General features: G+C 38.3%; 1 protein-coding gene across 2 annotated transcripts in view; it reads left to right on the top strand.

Annotated features, from left to right (window-relative positions):
• The window catches only part of Gramd2b (GRAM domain containing 2B), a 66,888-nt gene extending 54,821 nt beyond the window's left edge, over window positions 1-12,067 (top strand). The window contains exons 9-14 of one of the 2 annotated variants that reach the window (XM_026380155.2): window positions 2,027-2,138; window positions 2,684-2,806; window positions 3,435-3,522; window positions 4,519-4,623; window positions 7,369-7,462; window positions 11,546-12,067. In XM_026380155.2, coding sequence (XP_026235940.1) covers window positions 2,027-2,138; window positions 2,684-2,806; window positions 3,435-3,522; window positions 4,519-4,623; window positions 7,369-7,462; window positions 11,546-11,587 — 564 coding nt within the window. In that variant the 3' untranslated portion in view covers window positions 11,588-12,067. The remainder of the gene's footprint in view (window positions 1-2,026; window positions 2,139-2,683; window positions 2,807-3,434; window positions 3,523-4,518; window positions 4,624-7,368; window positions 7,463-11,545) is intronic. The other variant, XM_026380156.2, reaches the window with a different exon arrangement.
• Window positions 12,068-18,087: the final 6,020 nt, after the last annotated feature.

Genomic DNA, 18,087 nt, shown 5'->3' with positions numbered 1-18,087 from the left:
TTTCAATACCTCCTACAAATCTTCCTGTACAGAATTTTTTTAAGGAGTAGTAGAATTTTTTCTTAAGGAATAGTAGAATGTTTATATAAAAACTATCACAAGAGTGTTTATAGCAGTATTATTCATGACAGACAAAAAGTAGGGAGAAACTCCTAATGTCCTTCGGCTAACTAATATATTTTTTTAAATGTGGTATATACATACAGTAGAATATTATTCAGCCGTAACAAAGAAATGAAGTGCTGATATGTGTAACCAAATGGGTGGCAAGTGAAAACATAATGCTCAATCAAAGAAGTCAGACACACAAGGTCATGTATTGTATGATTACAGTTACAGATGTTCCTCAACTTATGATGGGATTCCATCCCCAGAAACCCATCGTAAATTGAAAATATCATAAGTCAAAAATTCATTCACTATGCCTAGCTCATTGAAAGTCAGGGCTTACCAGTGGAGTACACCACAAAGTATCCATTGTTTTCCCTTATGGTCACTTGGCTGACCCAGAGCTTCTGTTCTCTGCAACGATCCAGCTTCACAAGAGATTATTATTGAGTATATTACTAGGCTAGAGAAAGATCAAAATTCAAAATTTGACATATAGTTTCTACTGAATGTGAATTGCTTTCACATTGTCACAAAGTCAAAAACTTGTGAGTCAGGGACCCTCTGCCTCTGAAATGTGTCAAACAGGCAGACCATAGGCACAGAAATTAAGTCAGTGGTTAACAGGGAGTGGGAGGAGAGAGAAATTGGTAGTGACTGCTGGTGGGTATGGGCTTTCTTTGGGGAGGACTATTCTGGAACAAGATAGTGGTGATGGTTGCACAACCTCGTGAATATTCTAAGAACCACTGAATTGCATATTTTAAATTATGTTGTGTGAATTTTATCTCAATTTTTTAAGGATCTGTCTTTTACAAAAAGTAATGGGAAGCAGTGCAAAACACAATTAGATGTGATTTGAAATCCAGCAAGCCTGGCTTCAGATCCGGGCTCCACCCATCATGTGATGTCATCAGGCAAGCTCCGGCACTGCTCAGTCTTCTCATCCACTAAAATGGCCACATCACCGTGTGGTTAGGAGCAATAAATGCAATCATGTATGTGAGGAGCTTTGCATACAGCCTGATAACACGATAGGCATTCAATAGATCATGATGAACTTGAAGAGATTTATTTTTTTCAGTTTTCGTTCCCCTATAAATTCTTATGTAAAATACAAATGAATTTTGAGATGACCAAAAGAGGCAAGTTCAAGGCAAAAGGTTGGTGATTTGCTTGCAAGAGGAGTCTCTTCTTCATCTGGCAGCTAACTAAAATGTTAAAAGCTCAGCCTAATTATACTCCTGCTGGGACATTTTAATGATCCCACTTATCTCTGTAGTTCCAAGTACTTTGGAGGAGTCCAAGGAATGCAAACTGAAACATCTCTGCCTTTTCCCTTGCTCCTCTATCATCTCCCTATAATTTAAATTTTACATTACTGACCTTATTTTGATCTAGTTGAGGGAAGAAAAAAAGCTGAAACTTTCATTTTATGGTTTACTTTCAAAGTCATTTTTCCTTCTGTTTTTAACATCTTTTAAAAAACTATAATTTAGTAATACCTCTCTGTCTATGTATTCCAACTTGGATTTAGAGCTTTCTATCCACTCTTTTCTCTTCTGTATGTCTATAGCACTCAGTTTTTTCTCATTACAAAGTGCTAATGAGAATTCTTCAGTTTTACACTGGAAGCCTTCCAAATCATTAGCATTCCAGCATTTTTTTTTTTTTTCTCTAGACATTTGTCTCAAACAAGTTAGCCACTGTTGTGGACAGAATGCTAACTGCCCAGAAGAATCTCAGTTTCAGTAACCAGATACTCTGATCTCTTAGGAAAATCCCAGTAGTGTGGGGTAATCCTTCCTTCTTTTCCGTATTTTATGGGTCAGGCCTAATGGAGATGGCCACAAGTCACAAAAGCCGGCCTGTTTAATGAGGAAAAATTGGCCTCTCTTCCTTTCATTGTCTCTCTCAGGATTTCAATGATGAATTCTCAGATGTGGATGGAGTGGTTCGACAGAGAAGTCAAGACATGGAAGGATACAGCAGTTCTGGTTCTCAAACTCCAGAGTCTGAGAACTCTCGAGGTCTGGCAGATCTTTGTTTCTGAACTAAAATTGAATTCCCCACTAAACTCTCTCATTCTCCCCATAGAAAGAGACAAAAAAAAAAAAAAAAAAAAAGCCCACCTTGTCGTCCTAGTTAACAGTTGCAAAGGGAATCTGAAAGGGGGCATCTTGAAAGTTTAAGGGGAAGGAATTGCCTAAGTGGTCAAAGTCCATTTCCCTTTATGCATTTAACAAAAGTCTCTTAAATGGACATAATATTAGCATGGTGGAGGAAAATCAGCATGTAGTATTTTCATACTTCTTATTTCAGTGATAGTATTAATTGCTATAGACAAATTGTCCTTGCAAATTGGTGGGGTGACAACAGGCTGTGCTTATATTGTTTTATTACTTGTTTGCTTGAGCATTGGATTTCCATCACCAGCCACTTCACCCAACTTATGAGAAGATCCATTTATGTACTTGGCCATTATACAGATTAAGAGTGCTTTGCTTTATAGTTGATCCTGTGTTTTTAAATGCATCGGGGAGAAAACTAATCCAGTTCCACTTTGACTTGGTAGATTTCCATGTGACAGAATCCCAGACAGTTCTGAACGTCTCCAAGGGAGAAGCAAAACCAACTCGGGCAGATGCCCATGTCAACAGAACTCCTGAAGGAAAAGTCAAAAGTCTCCCTGCACATGGTAAAAAGCAGAGTTGGGGAAGAGGGGTTGTTTGTTTATTTTGTTTGAAGGGGAGGAGATTTCTGTTTGTAACCTTTAAAATATCTCATTGTCTTACTTGATGACTACATAGTCCCTTCCTTCTCATTGTAGGTCTTTGCATTTTAATTCTCTCTTGTTCATTAAGCAACCAGTACCCAGTTCTGCGTTGTACTCTGGGGGGGACAAAGCTGAATTAGTCTTCATGGAGACCACTTCATTCTTTTGAATACTTTGAGATGATGATCCAAATATTGGTGGTAAATGCAAATCATTGAATTGGTTCTTGTTCACTAATCTTCTAACAACTGGTCACCAGTTATGCTGGCATGAGAGCAAGGATGGTGTTCTATTGTTCTCCATTGATCCCGACTCAATACTTGACCCAAAGAAGGCTCTCAGTGAACATGTGTTGGATGAAACATTTTAGAAACAATTGAAACTACTGGTTAATGTGACAACTAAAAGGCTTCAGTTAATATTTTTCTCTGATGTCTTTTCCCTGGGAATGAGCACCTGTCTCCAGGATCTTTTCCCCACTGAGACATTGCCTAATGAAGGAAGAATGCCACGGTGTCAAATTGTTGCTTTTCTGGTTTCCACCCAACAGGTCTGTCAGAAAACATTGGAATTTTGCATAAAGTGAAGTCCCAGAAATGTCCGGCTCTCCACCATATTCTTATATTTTATGCAATTGTGTAAGTAAATGTATTTACTCTTGAGTGATTTAAGCAAATGATTCAATTCTCTCAAGGAAAAACCTCTTCACATTGCCAAGAGCCATTGTAAATCTTTGTTGTATTTGTCTCTAAGGGGACCCAAATATTTTGTCTGACAATTTCTGTCCCCTACATTGACATTGTTTTGTTTCTTAAGCATAGGTCACATTTTCATAATGATTGTACCAAATTCAGCAGAGAACTAAGTTCTGAATAGATACCATTCCTTGGAACATTGTTCTATAAATTACAAAGTATCTTTTTCTTGTTGTTTTTCCATCTGTTCCCTGTCCTCTGAAGAAAGGACAAGACATCTTCAAAATGTCTTTTCCCTCTCCTAAAAACACAGGCATTGACTTTTTAAACAGCTTCCAGTCTGTAACCAGTCCTTCTGAAAATAGCATGGTCCAATTCTAAGCTGTTCCTCACAATAAAGAGAACATGCCCAGTCTGGTTTCCAGATAAAGCAAGGGATTTGTGAGTCACTGGGGAGCAGACTAGGCACTCTCTCCCCAGACTCCTCCAGTAGAGGGAGGAGGAACACTGGCTTGATGGTCCAGCTTGGGTCTGACCTTGAACAGTCCTATTAGAATGTCCATCATTTGCAATTTGAGGGACTAGAGCTATAGTCTTTTTAACTCTCCTTCTGGCCATGAAGTTCCATGACAAGCATCAACCTATTTTTTAAATGTTTTTATTAGTTGTTAATGGACCTTTATTTTTATTTATTTTATATGTGATACCGAGAATCGAACGCAGTGCCTCACACATGCTAGGCAGGCACTGTACCACTGAGCCACAACCCCAGCCCCAAGCATCGACCTATTTTTAAAATGATCTTTTGAACACCTCTTTAGCCAAGTTGTTTTAGAAAATGCTTTGCTCCAGCATACAAATTGGCTCTGGGTTTATTGTTTTTTGAATATCAGATCCTGGCCATTAACCTGCTGGAAATTGTTCTTTATCTCTTTCCAGTGCCTGTGCCCTAATCATCTCGACCTTCTACATGAGATACAGAATTAACACTCTGGAGGAGCGACTGGGGTCACTAACGTCCTTCGTGGATACCCACAGTACCGAGTAAGACTAAGACGCTTCTTCTAGCTGACCTCTGCTGGCTGTTCAGATTAGCATAATAATTGACCCAAGCTTGGCATCCTCCTTAGCAAACATTCACTGAGAATGCATTCTGTATGAAACTTTTAAGGATATAAAAAAGTCAAGAGGTAGGAGGTTCCTAGGAATGAATGACCTAACCCTGCACTGTTCTCGAGTTACTATACTGTTGCCGGTAATGTGGCAAGAAACGCACCTAAGTTCACATTGTCTTGCTCTATGATTCCAAGAGGCGATTGTGACCTTGGCCTGTTTATTAACCTATACAAGTTTATCTTCATAAAATGGCAGTGAGTCAGGACATTGTAAAAGAGAAACAATGCAAGTAACTCAGCACATTTCATCATGTCTAAATCTTTAACCAATTTGTTTACAAAACTCCCAACAACTATAGAATCGTACGACTAGTAATTAGTTGACTATGTCTATGAAGATTTTTTATTCATTCCTTTTTGACATGTCTGACCAAATAAATCTGTTCAGACATAGTATTCTTTCCTCAAGTAAAATAAAATCATTCTTTCAGGTTAGAAAGCATACTTTTATCTCGAGTTTTAAAAGTAGAGGTAGTCCTTAACAAATTACCTGCCATATGCAAGAGTCTCTATTAGAATGGATATATACAGATACAAATACAAACAGATTACCTTCATTATATTTTTACCATAATCTGATGAGAGAGTTGTTATTTCCATTTTACAGATGAGAAAACTGGGGCTCAGAAATAATTAGCTTAGGGGGCTAGAGCTATGGCTCAGTGCCTAACATGTGTGAGGTACTGGGTTCAGTTCTCAGCCCCCCATATAAATAAATGAATAAAATAAAAAGAAATAATTAACTTAATGTCTCACTGTTTATAGTAAAATCAGGATTCAAATGCAGATCTACAAAACTACAAAGATAGGCTTCCCAGTCTATCAATGGCTCTTAAACCTTAAGATGCCTCAAAATCATCTTCAGGGCTTGTTCAAACAGATTGTAGGATCCATCCAAGAGTTTTTCATGCAATAGGCCTGGGATGGCACTTCCCAATTGATGCTGATAGTGCTGGTCTAGAATCAACACTTTGAGAATTGCTGTGTATACCATTCTAGGGCCTTCTTTACTCTTTGAGTTACCTAAAGACCTTCTGTGGCTTACTATATGCTGGTCTACAGGTTATTTTTGAGCCACAGTTTACATTTGAACCAATATATTATAGAAGCCTAATAAATCGTTCGGAATAGATTCATAATCTGCCCTTACTCTCTCACCTGTTCAAATGCTAACAGCATTAGAGGCATAGTGACTCCAGATTATTATAGGCTATTAGTTCACTATTACATAAGAAGAAGTTGGTTCAATTAGAAAAATAGATCTCATGTCCTATTATCATTTAATAAACTTGGTGATAATCAGTGGGGAATTCCATTAACAAATTGAATATTCATTCTACTTTCAAAATAATCAATCCAGGAGGAAATAAGAACCTGAAAAATACCCTCCAAAGGAAAAAAAAAATCACAAAGATCGCTTGTGACATGTGGTCAGGGAACAGCATGGTGGGAAGGTCTGTTGACACAGCCCTGTTCCAGGACCCAAGCTGCCCCAGGTCCTTTGTCCAGAGGGATCCACCTGTGCTGCCGGGCAGCTGAATCCACATGTGAATTTTCCTCTTCCATTGCTGAAGAGCCATTCTTGTGAATCCATGCATATTGCCAGCTTTGTTAGCATGTTAGCAGCCTGTGGTGCTGGCTCTGCTCATCCCCATATCCCTAGCCCAGGGATGAGAACACCTGCTACTCAGAGTCTCATGTTGGTAAGTCACTTTTCCAGGTCTTAGATCCCTCACCTAAAAAAATCAAGGATTGAGATCATGTTTCCATGGGTCAAGGATGAAGAATATAGACATCTTTCTTAAGATTTAAATAGTTGTCCCTAACTTACCAAGTCCCTCTATCTTAAAAACAGCACCTATGTAAAATAAATTGGACCAGTCACCACCATCCAAAAACTGAACAGCGCCAATTAAATCACAACCAAGAAATGTAGAGTGGATATAGATTTATGGTTCTTAACCTGATTGTGAAAATCTCATAAACAGCTTTAGATCATCTCTCTGAGAAAAATATATTTTCTGTACTTCTCCAAATTTCCTATGGTGTTAACAACTAAAGGACCCCAGAGTAAGAGCCACGCCCCAAATAGTCAAATGGTAAATATTGGACACCTGTGGTATGGTATGATGGATGGTATGACAAGTCTCAAGGAAGGAACCAAAAAATCTCAGACTTGAATGGAAATTTAATTAATGAGATAGACATTTCTAAACTTTTTCCCATTTGAAAAAAAAGATCTGTGTATTACTGAGTTAGCAATAAGCCTTACAAATGTATGCTGTGGTAAGGAAAGAAAGGATGTCAGGAGTTGATAAAAGGAGTCTAAGAAACCATGTACTTGAAAATAATGGTCTGATTTTTGTTAGGAAGCCAAGGCACAACTCATTCCCTTGAACAAAAATAGCTTAAAAGATTTTCAGCTGAGCTTGTGAGAATTAATTTCCTAAATACCTAGTCTGGAGGTGGGGATTACTGCAGGGCCTTTCTGATATTAACAAGTGAAATGCTCCCTCTCCTATTATAGCCTAGTTTGCCACTCAAATTGAAAATGGATTCATTCCACTTCTTTCTTTGCCCTCCCTGCTAATAATTTTTCTCTTTGTTTTTATAGACAGATAGCACCATCCAGCCTGGGATCACAAGTACAATTAAATGTGGAGGTCCTCTGCCAAGAACTTTCAGCTAACATAGTGAAGTTAGAAAAGGTGACCCATTTTCTTCATGGTAGTTTCCATCAATTGCCATGGGCCAGGGTTTACACACTCACACAACTCAGTCTGCAGAAAACCTAAATGACCAAACCTGGCAGGGGAGCGGGAGGTGGGGGTTTACAAAGTAAATGTGGAAAAATACTTTTTATTTCCATATTTACTTTTTTTTTTTTAGTTGTAGATGGACACAAATCTTTATTTTATTTATTTATTTTTATGTGGTGCTGAGGATCGAACCCAATGCCTCGTACATGCAAGATTATTCACTCTACCACTGAGCCACAACCCCAGCCCCCAAGAAACAGGTTTTGATCTCATTTTCCTTTAAATACATGGTTTCCCTTGGTCTTTCTTTTGTTTTCTCCTTGATTAGACATATTCCTCTGTGCCTTAGGGCCCAATGAAAAGTGACCACTGACACTGGGCACGGTAGGGAGTCAACTGAGACAATTGACCAGTCCCACCACCACCCAGGCTGATTCTTGCCATACATAAAATATTGCATTAGGTGACTGTCTATTAGAGAAGGAACAAGTTTTATTACCTTGCTCAAGGTGATACACTAGAAAGTTGACTGGGGACCTACATTTTGAAACTGGTCTGATTGCAAAGTTGTGCTTAGAAACTTTCTCTCCTAGGGGCTGGGAATGGGGCTCAGTGGTATAGCATGTGTTCAGCATGTAAGAAGCCCTGGATTCAATCTCTTGGACAAGACAAACAGAGGCATATATCAGTTAATTGATATATTAGTCAAGCAAGCAGCCCTAGGCTTTATTGCTTCTCAGAATCCAGACCTTGACTTTGTAGATGAGGCCACTGATGTACCTCTACCTTTAATAATATCTTCCCAGGGCAAATCTGTCATTAGCTTGTAGCATTCTTGGAAGACTATGGGAGAGTGAACAAGGAGAAACAACATGCTAGAAAAATCCCAGAATTAAACCTAATAAACAGGTCTTTCAGCATTTGTGTCCCTTCCCATTTCTTTCCTTTTCTTTTCTTTTCTTTTCTTTTCCTTTCCTTTTCTTTCTCTTTCTTTCTTTCTTTCTTTCTTTCTTATCTTAATCCTTAAGGAAAGGTGTAGAGTGAAAAATCAAGTGTTTGCTTAGAACTGCTATCATGAATTCTGAGTATTTGGTGGCTTTACATAATAGTGCAGTTCTAGGAAGAAATATGAAATATAAATGAGCAAAGTTACCTAGCATTTAAGAAACAAGGGTTGAAAGCAAAGGAATTTCCAAACCACTGTTTCAACCAGATAATTCATATTGAGTCATTATATCTCTGGCCAAACTAAGAAACATTTTCTTTTAAATCCCAAATCAACTAGACCAGATGTGGGTTAGATACTAATTTTTTTTTCCTTTCTAAAACATCAGGTTCTGAGAATTGAAGATGATTTTTTTTATTCTGTTGTTTGGGTTTTGTTTATAAAGAAATGCTTACTAATGTTGCCTTTCATGCTGACCTAGAGAACGGGGTGGTATTAGTTTTCACTCTGACATTCAAATGGTATTCTCTGAATAGGAAGCACACAGAATCCTGCTGCTTTCTCCTTCTCACTCTCCTGCCAGGCCTGGCCAGGATGCCACACTCTGTAGAAATGGGACAGAATACAGGAAGACTTGTTCTTAGCAGGTCTACAGCTGGCTGGGTCTCTGGTAGGGCTTCAGACCCAGTTCAGCTAGCCAGCTAGGGAGACCTCTCCATTAGTACCAGTGGAGACCACCTTTGTCCCAAAGCAGAATTAGTAAAAAGGAGATGTGGGTCAAATTGACATTCTGAAAAGCTATAAGTTACATGCATTACTCAAGGGAATCTGAGTATGAAAAAGTTATCAGGCCACCCCCCTGGTTTTGGATGGGTCTGCCCCCTTCCTCAGAGGCAATTACAATTACACAGCACAGCCTGGGGTGAAATAGCAGCTCCATGCTATGGAAAAGTGTGAAAGGTGGCTGCTCCTTTTACACAGTACCAGTGATTCCTTTTCACACCTTCAAGGATGGGTCATGTCTAAGCCTCATGGTCTTTCCCTGGTTAATACCTCAACAGACATTCATAGGATCACTGTTCTTTTCAGTCTTCCTCATTAGAAGTCTAAGAATAATGTCTACCTCCTTCTGCTTTTCGCCTGCCCCTGATTGACTAATGTGTTGGCAAACCCTATGAACTTTACCCTCAAATGTCTCCTCAAAGTCTCTTTCCACTGGCCGTATCCTGACCCATTCAGGCCCCTGCTTACCAGTCTGATACTATGAATCTCATTATGAATTTTCTTTGTATTTTCCTAATTACTGCTGAGGTTGACCCTCTCATCTATTTATCAGACATTGGGTTTTCTTCTACAAATTGTTTGCCTCTTTTGTTTTATTTTTGTGGATTTGGTTTTTTGTTTTGGAGTTTTTTTGTTTGGTTTTCGCCCTTAGTAAGTGTGTCTTCACTATTTTGGATATCTATCTTTTGTTTCTTTCTTTCTTTTTTTTTTTTTTAATCTTCCTACTCCTGTTTTTCCACTTATCCTTGGTCCTAAGGGAGGCAGGGAAGTTAAGAAGCAGGAATATGAGAAAAGGCAATTTTTTTTTATGAGCAAAGAAACACATAGTTATTTTCTTGATACTAGAAGTGCCATTAATGGTAGAAAGAGTGTAAATTTTAGAGTCAGACCTTTGTTTTTATCACTACTCTGCCACTTTCTGCTTGTGTAACTGGTCATGTTCCTTAACCCCTCTGGTCCTCAATTTCATGTACAGAACTGCCTGTGTGTGGTATTGGGTGGTTAAGGTGAGCGACACATCCAGTTCCTAGAACATACACATTAGAGACCTTTTCTTTTTTTTTTGCCCAAGTATGCCTGAAGGACATCACAGACCTTTTCAAAAGATATCTTAGTCTATTAGTCCATTTTCTTTTGCTGTAACAGAAGATCACAGACTGGGCAACTTATAAAGAATAAAGGCTTATTCAGCTTATGGTTCAGGAGGTAGGGAGGTAGGTCCAAGGTTGTGGGGCCACATCTAGTGAAAGCCTTCTCGCTGATAGGGACTCTGTGGAGTCCTGAGGTGGCACAAGGGTTCACATGGTGAGACAACAAGCTTACTAACTTGGGTATCTCTTCCTCCTCCTATAAAGTCCTGCCTCAAAATACTAAATATATGACTTTGGGGATTAAGTTTCAACATGAGTGTGAGAGGGGACAAATACCCAGATCATAGGAGAATATGTTCTCTTTTTTTTTTTTTTTCCTTTGATGCATGGAGTTCCTTACTCCCATCACCATATTGGTTGTTGAGAATTCCTTGCTCTGAATTCTTTAAAATTCTTTTATTCAACAGACATTTAATGCCCATTTTTATGCTTAAAGTCCAAGCATAAGACATGGTCGATCCTTTGGTCAATCCCTATCCCCGTGAAATTTACAGTCTTCTTGGGAATGTTGTGCATAAATTATATCTAATGGGAGTGTTAATGATTATGATGTGTCATTTGCCTAATTAAAACCACCAAAGGGTCCAGGTGTGGTGGTACACTCCCTTAATCCCAGCGGCTTGGGAGGCAGAGACAGTAGGATCGCGAGTTCAAAGTCAGCCTCAGCAACAGTGAAGCACTAAGCAACTCAGTGAGACGCTGTCTTAAATAAAATGCAAAATAGGGCTGGTGATGTGGCTCAGTTGTTGAGTGTTCCTGAGTTCGATCCCTGGTACAAAAAAAAATCAAATGGGTTCTGGAAAGGCCAATTTCCCATGGTCTCTAAATGAATTTGGGTGGCACTGGATGTTGTCAGTTCTTTGTTCTTTTTCTTCTACCTCATTTCTCTCAGTCTCTACTGACATTTTCATTTTTGTGCCACTCTTTTTTTTTTCCTCTAGTCTTTTGTTTTTTTTTCATTTTTAGATTCGATTGTCAAACAGAATTCTAGTCCTTGAAAAATCATTTGCTTGCCTTATTCACTTTAACCTATGTGTACCTTTTTATTCAAGGTAGAAAATATTGAATCTCAAGTATTATACAGGCCATGGCAAATACCCCCTTAAGATACTCCATTCTGTTTACTAACAGAAGTTTCTTTTTTATTTCAAGATACAAAACAACTTACAAAAGCTGCTTGAGAATAGTGACTGACCCACCAGATTGCTGGGGCCAACACAATACCTCACGTTTCCCCGCCAAGAAGGTGCTCCCCAGGCGTGCTTGTTAAGCGCCCCCTGCTGGCCAGAGGTGCGAGCCGATGAGAATCCAGACCTGTTTGCACTGGGAGGTCTCCAGCTCAGGAAAGGGGAGGGGATTTGTTCTGCTTCTTGTGCAATAAAAGTTGACCTTGTCTCTGAAGAAGTTTTTGCTGCTGCTGCTGCTGCTTCTGCTGCTGCCGCCGCTGCCTGAAGAAAACAGACCCATCTCTGGAGGTCTCAGGAAAGGCCTGGTGGACACTCCCTGGGGTAATTGGGGTTCTGCGATTGCCGTGATTGTGTCAGTAAACACTCCACCCCACACCTGTTAAGTCCTTCCCACCCTCCTTTTGCTCTTACACCCCACCTAGCCAACCTTCAAACCTAGGGATACATCAAACACCAATGGACTCAATACAGTCCTTTAAAGAATGACCCGAGTCTCCAAAAAATGTCTCTAAATATTAGACAGGCTTGCTTCAAATAACACCAGTCCCCCTCCCACTCCCTTCCCCCTTCTGCTGTTGTGTTTTGCTTGAAATCACCTGTGTATCTTAACTTCTTATTCAGTTTTGGTAAGAATGTCAAGCAAAGTAGATTAAAATATCCCATTTATGTTTTGCTTTGTTCCTGTAACCAATACTTAATTGGAGTGATTCTCACCCACCACAGATGGTGAATCATGAGGCAGGAGACAGAAATACTAAATTAAACTTATTCTGAAACCAAAACTAACTTTAAACCAAAAGTGTTTAACAATTATTTAATACAGAATAAAAAATTAATTTTTCATATTGTAGGTCAGCTACGTTAGCTTTGAAACAGCAAGGCTGTGATGAATGCAGAAACCCATTTCAACAAGACAATTGTCTTTCTCTGTTGACTAAAATAAAGAAACAACTGGTTGCTAACTTTATTTACCATATGGGTTGGCTGGTTTTTACTAATAATTATTTAGGGTACAAGATCTAGAAGTATAAAATATACTCTGTTTCTATCAGCAATGCATTTTATAATCATTTCTATGAAATGTATTTTGTTTAATCAGATAAGCTAAGTGAATTGGTGGCATCATTTGTATTTGTCGGCCTACTGGACAACAACTGAGCCTGGTGCACCACTGGCTTTTAATAAAATACTCATTGGTTAAAACACCGTGCTCATCCCGTGTTTTGTCAGTTTGTAAACAAGGGTAATTAAGATGTGCTGTGCTTTTTTAACACTTTCTCTACCTCTACGCTACTACTTTCAACTCACTTCATACTTCTTTTCTTCCAAATACTTATTTCAAAACGCAAAAGCTATTTACATTCTTGAGTTACAGTGGTATTAGGGGAAAAGGTGAATTTTGAAATAAGAAAGCTAATGCTTTTCCAGGTTTGAGTCTACATTTTATGATTTGTGGAACTCAGGAAGTTTGGCCATTTCCCTTTAATTTTTTTTATGGGACTTAGGGTATCAAAACATAGTGCTATTGTGAGGATTCAATATGATAATGCCTCTAAAATCCATAGCTTTGTTGAGCAAGTGGTGTACTCATAGCAGGTATCACATTCATTATTTTAAAAAATATTTTCATGTCTGACATTCCAGTTTTGTAAAAGTTCATTTTCAGTGCTGTATATTCAGAACCCACCAGGGAATCAAGAGTGGGTCAGCCACCTCTGGAGAACAATTTTACAAATGGGTACAGAGCCTTAAAATGTTCACATTTTACTGTTAATGATCTGCCATCTAGGAATTTACCCTAAAGCAATAATTAGAGATGTAGTCAATGTTTTACATATAAGAATGTTCTTCGAAGCCTTCTGACAACAGAATATTAAATCTAAACATTCAACAGCAGAACAGTTAAATGATGTTGTTATTTAGAATTGTCCTGTCAAAGAAAGGCATTGAAAATAAAACAGAAAATCACATTACAAGCCAGGCACAGTGGCACACACCTGTAATCCCAGGATGAGACAAGACAATGGTGAGTTCAAAGCCAGCCTCAGCAAAAAGTGAGGCCTTAAGCAACTCAGTGAGACCCTGTCTCTAAATAAAATACAAAATATGGCTGGGGATGTGTCTCAGTGGCCAAGTGCCCCTGAGTTTAATCCCCAGTACCCCCAAAAAAAGAAAGAAAGAAAATCACATTACAAGAATAAAACTATGGTATGATCCCAATCTTATAAACCCTACATATGTGTGTACACATGAAAACACCTTGTCTTTTTCTAAATTCTACATATTTCCGATAATGAGCAGTCGTCACATTTTTTAAATTAGATAAGATGCTTTAAAAGATTGGATGGTTCTCAGCAAAGAAACAGATCTCACAATTGTCACCACCACAGCATGGCTGCTGGTTCTGCACCTGGAACTTATTCCAACAAGCACTACAAGTTGAGCTGTCCGAAAGGAAAGGATGCTCCATCATTTCTGAGTTGGTATTCTTTTTGCATTGGAAATGCCACTTGCTATTGCTACTGGTTCTGTTTTTCATTACTAGCTTACAAGTCAAAAATCTGGTACCGGTGGATCTAATAGTGGAATCTAGGTCATACACCTGTGCATTAACTATACAGCATGGGAAAGCAAGCATTGGGCTGGTTCAGCCTCTACCACCTGGGTTCAAATGTAGGAGATTATCTTAACACGGGGTTAAGGGGCTTCAAATGCCAAGTAGCCAAATAATGACGAGAGTCCACCAAAATACCTTGCCCTTAAACACTTGTATACTTTCTAGATGTATGTTTCTACCTTTCTAGAAACAGAAAACAACTTATAAAGAGATTATCAGTTGTAATGCTATTTCTATGCATTCTGGTATCTTAATCTATAATTACGCATATATTATTTTAGTTAATATCAATTACCAATCTTCCATATTCTGGAAGTACTATTATTATTATGGTTCACCTCTCAAGCTTCATGGGTTTTTTTTTTGTTGTTGTTGTTTTGTTTTGTTTTTTATGTAGTGAGGATTGAACCCAAGGCCTTGTCCATGTAAGGCAAGCACTCTACCAACCGAGCTATATCCTCAGCCCTCAAGCTTTGTGAAAATTTAAGGTACCTTCCTACATATACTCTACAATGCTCTAAAACATCATCTAGGTATTCATTTATGCAATTCTTTGAAATAAGCCCAGATTCATTTTTAAGAATGTATTTTCCTTGCCTTCCACAACTCATCCTACTTTATAAATTCATAGAATCAGACTGAAATTTTTCTGACTTTAATATGAATTGTCTGCTGTTTTGGTTTATGTATGTTAGTGATGGTGAAATTCAGAAAATGCTTTTTTTGTTCATCAGTGGTCCTAGTGATCTAAAGGACACAGACATTAGCACAATCCATTTGATTTTTTCCCTCTTCAGCATTTTTAAGACAAATATTGTACACATCATCAAAGAACCAATAAAAAGATTTTTCACATAAGAGCTGGGTGGAGCACACCTGCAATCCCAGGAACTCAGGAGTCTGAGGATCACATATTTGAGGTCAGTCTGGACAACTTAGTGAGACCCTGTATCAAAAGGGGAAAAAAGGGAGGGGGTTGGAGTTATAACTCAGTGGTAAAGTACCACAGGTTCAATCCCAAGTACCACACACACAAAAAAAGGTGTATACATCAGTAATAAATTATGCTGTCAGCTGGGGTCATAATGTGAAAAAACAAATCTTTTTATGTGCTTATTTTAAACCTGTCCCTGCTGATGATGATAATGATGATTTTACCAGATTCTTGTCTTTAAAAAAAAATTTAAAAACAGTCGTTCGTTATAGCATCTTTGACCCCTGAATTTCTAGTATATCTTTATTGTGTCCCAATAAAGCTCTTTATAATATGGGGGGTGGAAGGGTGAGATGAGGACCTGACTGTTTACCTCTTACAGTTTCTCTTATCTCTGTATTTCTTTTTTTTTTTTAATAATTTTTTAGTTGTCAATGGGCCTTTATTTTATTTATTTATATGCAGTGCTGAGAATTGAACCCAGTGACTCATGCATGCCAGGCAAACACTCTGCCACTGAGTCACAACCCCAGGCCTTATCTCTGTATTTCTAATCACCCTTTTCTGTCTTCCTCTTTCTGTCTGTACACACATATGCACCCACAGAGCATGCGCTCTCTGCAGAACTCCTGCGAAATTCTATTGACAATCTGTAAAATCTTGGTGACAAGAAGAGGTGGGGTGTTTAGGCAATAATAATCACTGCCAATAATAATCACTGATTATGGTAACAAAATGTGGGAAAGAAAAATGACCCCTTGCTTCCCACAAAGTCACTCTTTCAATGGGTCTTGATGAACCATATAATTCATTCATCTTTAGGTTTTTAAGATTCCTGCCACAAAGTCTCACTTTCATTCTGAAAATGACCTTGAGTATAAAAACCCTTCTGAACATGGAAGTGGGAGATGATGTCATATAAAGAAGCATGTCCCCTTTGTCCTGCCATCACTGAACCTGTTTTTAAGTATTTTAAAGACAGAAACATGCCTCCTTCTCTCCAGAAAGCTAAAGTAAGCATTGAGAATGTTGCTTAGACAGTTCCTGATTGTCCCTAGGCTACATGTGCATAAACAATTTAGCCATATATTTTTCCTTGTTTTCACCTCCCTCATTCTTGGGCCCCACCCATGCAGTGATCCTATTACTCCTTTGCTCCTTCTTTCAAGGATTATTTTTTCCAGTCTGCACATATGTGGGTCACAGTAGGATGTAAACATATTGTCCTCCAAATTCAGCTGGGCTTGCTCACCCCAGCAAGAAGTCTCTGTAGTAAGAGTGCAGTGTACACAATGTTTATGGCAGTTGAACTCACAATAGCTAAACTGTGGAACCAGCCTAGATGCCCCTCAATAGATGAATGAATAAAGAAACTGTAGTATATATATACAATGGAATATTACTCAGCATTAATTTGCAGATAAATGGATAGAGTTGGAAAATATCATGCTAAGCGAAGTAAGCAAATCCCAAAAACTAAAGGCCAAATGTTTTTTCTGATTAGTGGATGCTGATCTATGATGGAAGGCGGGGGATGGGAGGGATGGAGGAACTTTGACTTGGGCAAAGGGGAGAGTGTGGAGGGGTTATAAGAGCAGGGAAACTGGTGGAATGATACGGACATCGTTACCTAGGTGCATGTATGATTACATGAATGGTATATCTCTAGACCCTGTGCAATCAGAGAATTGAATTGTTGCACTCTATTTGTGTAGGATGAATTGAAATGCATTCTGCTGTCATATACAACTAAGTAGAACAAATAAAAAAATAAATAAATAGAGAAGAAAAAGAGTGCTGTATGCAGCCAGAGTCACAGGAGAGAGTTTAGTTTGTCAACTACTAAAAGGAATATTGTGCAGTTTTGTTAACTACCACCATTCTAACAGCATTCTGATTTGTTTTACTTCTCACTGATTGTTGTGGTTTGAACTCTTTATGTCCCCTGAAAAACTCATGTTTTTATAGCATGATTCCCTGGTGAAGGCGATCCCCCACTCACTGTCTTGACAGGGTCACAGTGAGAAAAAGTGTTGGCAAAGCCGCTCTCCCACTGTCTTGACAGGGTCACAGTGAGGATGAATGCTGGCAAAGCCACCCTTTTTTTATGTAATTGGGACTTTGCATTTTCATGCTTATGTTTCTCACAGGAGGCATGAGTATGTTAAATGCCAAACAAATTAAATTTCAGATGGCTAGAACAGAACAGGTAGTTCATGCCTTGGAAGCTGTTCTGCTACCCACCCCTCAGCATATCAAGGACAAAATAAAAGGCTATTCTTCTATCTTAGTACATTGTGGACAAACCTAATAACAGACAACAATCATCCTCTGAAAAACAAACTCTATGAGAACTAGTGCACCTTGACTGAGAAACAAATTCTATGAGAACTAGTGTACCTTGACTGAGAAACAAAAGAAACTCTCTGAGAAAGCAGCTCAACCAGTTTTATGAGAATAAATTTAGGAATTAATTAAAATAGCTTTATAAGACACAGTTTTAGAATAATGTTAAAAATATTATTTTATTTAGATTCTTAAGTTTAGAAATTATTAAGTCTTTAGTGATATAGGTTTCTGATATGCTTTAAGGATAATTCATAAACTTTAGGACATTTTAAATATAAGATTTAAAGGGACTTTTTTAGATGGGAATTTTAGATTAAAAATAAAGTGCAGGTGTACTTTAGGTTAATGATTGGCTAAGAAACTTAGAGTCTGGTTACGTAGTTTGGCATTAGTTAATAAGGAAATAACATATCTTGGGAAAAATAGTAAATCTTGGGAAAATCTGAAGGATGTAAATTGGTGACATGTTTTATTGATGATTCTGTACTTTGATGATTGTATGGCTGGGGGTCATATCCTGGAAGAATGTAGATCGGTGTGCTCTCAATCATGGTTAAGGAAATGTCATGTCTTGGCAAAGTTTTAAATTATATAATCAATGACGTAT

Source organism: Urocitellus parryii, chromosome 1 (genome assembly GCF_045843805.1).
Source record: "Urocitellus parryii isolate mUroPar1 chromosome 1, mUroPar1.hap1, whole genome shotgun sequence".
In the NCBI taxonomy this organism is placed as follows: Eukaryota; Metazoa; Chordata; class Mammalia; order Rodentia; family Sciuridae; genus Urocitellus; species Urocitellus parryii.
The sequence above is the reverse complement of the archived record's forward strand: the minus strand, read 5'-3'. Positions and strand labels throughout refer to the sequence as shown.